This window comes from Pseudorasbora parva, chromosome 20 (genome assembly GCF_024679245.1).
Source record: "Pseudorasbora parva isolate DD20220531a chromosome 20, ASM2467924v1, whole genome shotgun sequence".
Taxonomy (NCBI): domain Eukaryota; kingdom Metazoa; phylum Chordata; class Actinopteri; order Cypriniformes; family Gobionidae; genus Pseudorasbora; species Pseudorasbora parva.
The window spans coordinates 39,124,136-39,128,059 of record NC_090191.1 but is presented as its reverse complement, the minus strand read 5'-3'; the positions used below and the strand labels follow the sequence as shown (position 1 = coordinate 39,128,059).

The 3,924-nt window shown below is 40.0% G+C and overlaps 1 protein-coding gene across 1 annotated transcript; it reads right to left on the bottom strand.

The window, feature by feature from the left end:
- Nucleotides 1–674: 674 nt before the first annotated feature.
- Nucleotides 675–2,663, bottom strand: LOC137049568 (tetraspanin-7-like). Its single transcript, XM_067428123.1, has one exon. The coding sequence runs from the start codon at nucleotides 2,466–2,468 to the stop codon at nucleotides 1,317–1,319; it is 1,152 nt and encodes a 383-aa protein (XP_067284224.1). The 5' UTR covers nucleotides 2,469–2,663; the 3' UTR covers nucleotides 675–1,316.
- Nucleotides 2,664–3,924: the final 1,261 nt, after the last annotated feature.

Below are 3,924 nucleotides of genomic sequence, written 5' to 3'. Positions count from 1 at the left end.
TCTGATACTAATGAAAGTTCGTCTTGCCCTGTGAACCGTCTGCAGGTGCTCTGAATAACATAATCCTTCAGGGTATTAATGACTCAACACCACATGCACACAGTAAAGTAAACCACAACAAATCCATCCATCCATCAATCTGTATGTTTATCTCAAATATTCTTCCTATTACCGTCTGCCGTATACTATCACTGGCAGCCTAATACATTTTACAGCAAGAGTCATCTGAGGAATCTAAAGGTTTGCCGGTTGAGATGGCTTTCAATTCACTATGTGGCAGGTCATTAAAGATACAGGGCCTGTCCCAGATTCCAGTGATTCATTGCTTGCTTGTAATTGCAGCAGGGGTTGTGATAAAGAAATACAGACCCTCATAAATAAGCTTGTTTGAAAATGAAAATTGTGGTTCGGTCAGCCACCTTTGAGGAATCAAAACATAAATTTGTGCATAACATAAAACACAAAAAACATCCATTCATGTACAATAAAATGTACCACACAACCAGATGAAGCGGTGCATACATGGTTTCAGTAGATTGTGTTGAAGTTTAAATGTTATCGTTTTTTCTTTTCTTTTCTTTTTTTATTTGGTGTTTTTAAACTTACATTCAATCTGGATGACTGCATTTTTCAGGATCCAATCATTTCCAATAAATAAAAAAAACATTCCGCCATGCACATTTCTCATTTCAGAATATTAAATGAAATGGGTTGCAAGCAACAATTCACAATTATGAATTATATAGTTATTATACAATCTTTTTTTTAGAAAGTTTTTTCTTTTAAATGAACATATTTATATAATCAATGTACAATTACAATTAACTGCCAGAGAAGCATTCAATAGCAAGAGTTTAGAAACCTAATAATTAATTAAACCCATGGACTACAATCAGTGTAACATTTCTAATGGGTTATTATTAATAGAAAAAAACAATTTATAGAATACATATTAAACAAGGCATATAGACTATTTCTAACTTTTTTTATACATAATCGAATAAAACTGAATGCCTAACTTATATATCAAACATATCACAGAGATACCATTCACGTCTACATATATATCTCTTGACTTTGTTTTACTTTGGATAACTATTGGACAAAAACACATCATTCAGAGTCATGCAACAATCAAAGAATGCATAAATATTTAAATTATGCTCTACCATTGCAGTATTTTGGATGTTTATTTATTTTTGCATTTGTCCATAAAATGTTGACTGGTTTCTTCCTTATAAATTGATCTAAACGCATGACACGGCAGCAAGTAATACAAAAGCCCAGGCCAAGGAAAATACACAATGCTTTTTATTTCAACGGGCTTGTCTTCGCAGTCTGGGCGAAAGGCGATTGGCAAGCAGACATGCGAGGGCTATACCTGCCACCTGGATGAAAGCAAGGCCCAGGACTGTTGCTGCAATGTGAAAGACGTTGTCATTTACCAAACTGAAGACTTTGCGGAAACAACCGCGAGCATGAATCCCTGCTAGCTCGATGTTCCTCTCTCCATTCTCTGGCAACGGTCTGTTGCGGCAGCCTTTGCGTTTTATGCAGCAGCTGTCTGGTAAAGACACAGCGGAGGAATCATTCCCCAAACTTCCTGTTGAATACATAGCATCTTCGATAGCCCAATCAGACATTAGCCAATCACGCCAACCCTCAGCACCACAGCACTCTAGCGCCCTCTGAAGGCTGTCCAGCGCGTCGGCGCGGCCCTCGTCTACTCCATAGTCCAATACAGCTTTCTGAAGTCCGCTACGAAAACCTTCAGCGATATCCTCCCTGTAGAAGAGCCCTGAGAGACCCGCCGCTAGTCCACCTATGAGTGTGACCAACTGGAAGAAGCCATACGCCCGCAGAAGGCAAGGAAGGTTTGCAGCCACTCCCAAGCATCCTAAAAAGCCCCAGGCGGTCACAGCAGCACCTGTGCCTAACAGGACGATGGGTGCGTTAGGGTAGCGGTTCGCTGATAGTAGCATATAGTCGGACAGTGAAGCCTGCGCCCATATGCCCAGGGTGAAGATCGCAAGGCCTGCTGCCCAAAAAAGAAAGCTGAAAATCAGGAGTGCGAGGCGCAGCAAGGGCATGACTCCCACCGCCCGGCAGCACGGTGGGGCAGCACCAACTGCAGGCACAGGGGGCGCCAGCGAGGCCTCTGAGCACAGCGATAACGAAAGACGTTGCTGCTGGTCAGCGTAATCTCGGGAGGGTGAGAGCAGATAGCCAGGGAGTGCCGAAGGCCGACGGGAAACAGAGGATAGAGACGGTCGTAGAGGCGAAGACAGTCTTTGATTAGCGTGCAACTCTCGCTCCCACTCCTTTGTACGGCAGGGACTTGGCCGAGCTGACAGCGAGTCGTAAGGCGGCGCAGAGCTCATGGCCTCGTCTTTATCTACCACCATTTCACTCTCTCTCTCTTTTACTCCTCCCTTTGTTTCTCCTCTCTTGAATACGTCCTTCCTCATGCTTTATGGCTGCTCATCAACCCTCCAGTGCCTATTCACACCCTCATTTCATCATAAATCTTCTTTGGATGAACGCATGGCACGCTTATCTTCGTCTGCAGATTTTCCGTCCTCTCTCAGCAGTATTTCGATGTTTATTTGCGACATTTCTTACACTCTCTTGCTGCTGCAGTGGTCGTCTGCCTGTACTGCGTCTCTCAAAATATATAGGGGGAGGGGGGGTTGGTGATTATATGGCTATGATGCTGTTAACCCACACCACCCTGAGCTCCCTCTACAAATGCAAGAGCCCCACCGCCCCGGTTCAGGGTCATAAATGTCTGTTCTGATCGATATGTGGCTTTAATAGGCCTTTAATAATCAAATGTCTTTACAACACTGGTATTGATTATTTTTTAGATTAAATCTTGTAGATATCCAGCACTACTCATTCCTGCTATAGTATGTGTGTTTGTGTTTATATTCAAGGACAAGGACAAATTTTATATCATATATTGATTTATATGAATACTAAATTTGCTATCCTGTGATAGATATTCAGGTAACTATTTTACAGTGTCCTTGTTAAATATTTTACATTAACATAATAACAGAAAATTTTAATAAATGAATAATTACCCTCAACCTCAGTAGTTAAATATATAATTACACTGCAATGCTGCAACAGTGACACCTTAAAATAAAGTGCAAACGATATGCACATTCTCTGTGATTAAATCATAAGCAGAATTGAGTATGTTTTATTTAATTATTATTAAATAAATAAATAATTCATACAGAGGCACAATTTATATATTTGTCTAAATAACATATTTGAAGCATTTAAGCACAAACACAAGAATGAAAATCTACATACCTTTACTTTTACTACTGACAAGGTCCATGTACTCCAGTTAATCCAGACCATGAAAAACTGAAAAATACAAAAATAACAGGCCTCACTACTAAGCCGATGAAACATCTTCAAGCAACACAAATTCTCTAACCTCCTCTCTTGACAGTTAGCTTAAAAACTTTTAAGCAACTTATTAGCAAAACCTTTTTTTAAATTCACAGTTGATATTTTTGTTTATCCTACACACTTCGTCAGCGAGACATTGACCTTTTGCATGCATTGCACACGACAAAACACTCAGTATCCCCCCTTAATGGTGATGATCCACATTTATAAAATCTATGAATAGAGCAGTATCTCCCTCAACAGACGTTTGAAAAAGCTTGGGAAATGTGGCTCCCCTTTTCTATCATTCCTCCTCCCACAAAACCCTTTGTTTCTCCCTCAAATTAATGTTTATGAATGGAGGTATCTCAGAAAATACATCTGCCAATAAAAGGCAATGATGGGCTCTCCAAAAAGGAGAGGGGACAGAAAATGTGAGAGAAGAGATCCAATATTGTGGTTCATTGTTTTTATAATTTATTTAAGATATATATGTTTTATTATAACAGTATGTAT

Bases quoted from the DNA above. Each gene is read 5' to 3' on its own strand.
- LOC137049568 (XM_067428123.1), bottom strand. From the start codon at position 2,468: ATGAGGAAGGACGTATTCAAGAGAGGAGAAACAAAGGGAGGAGTAAAA.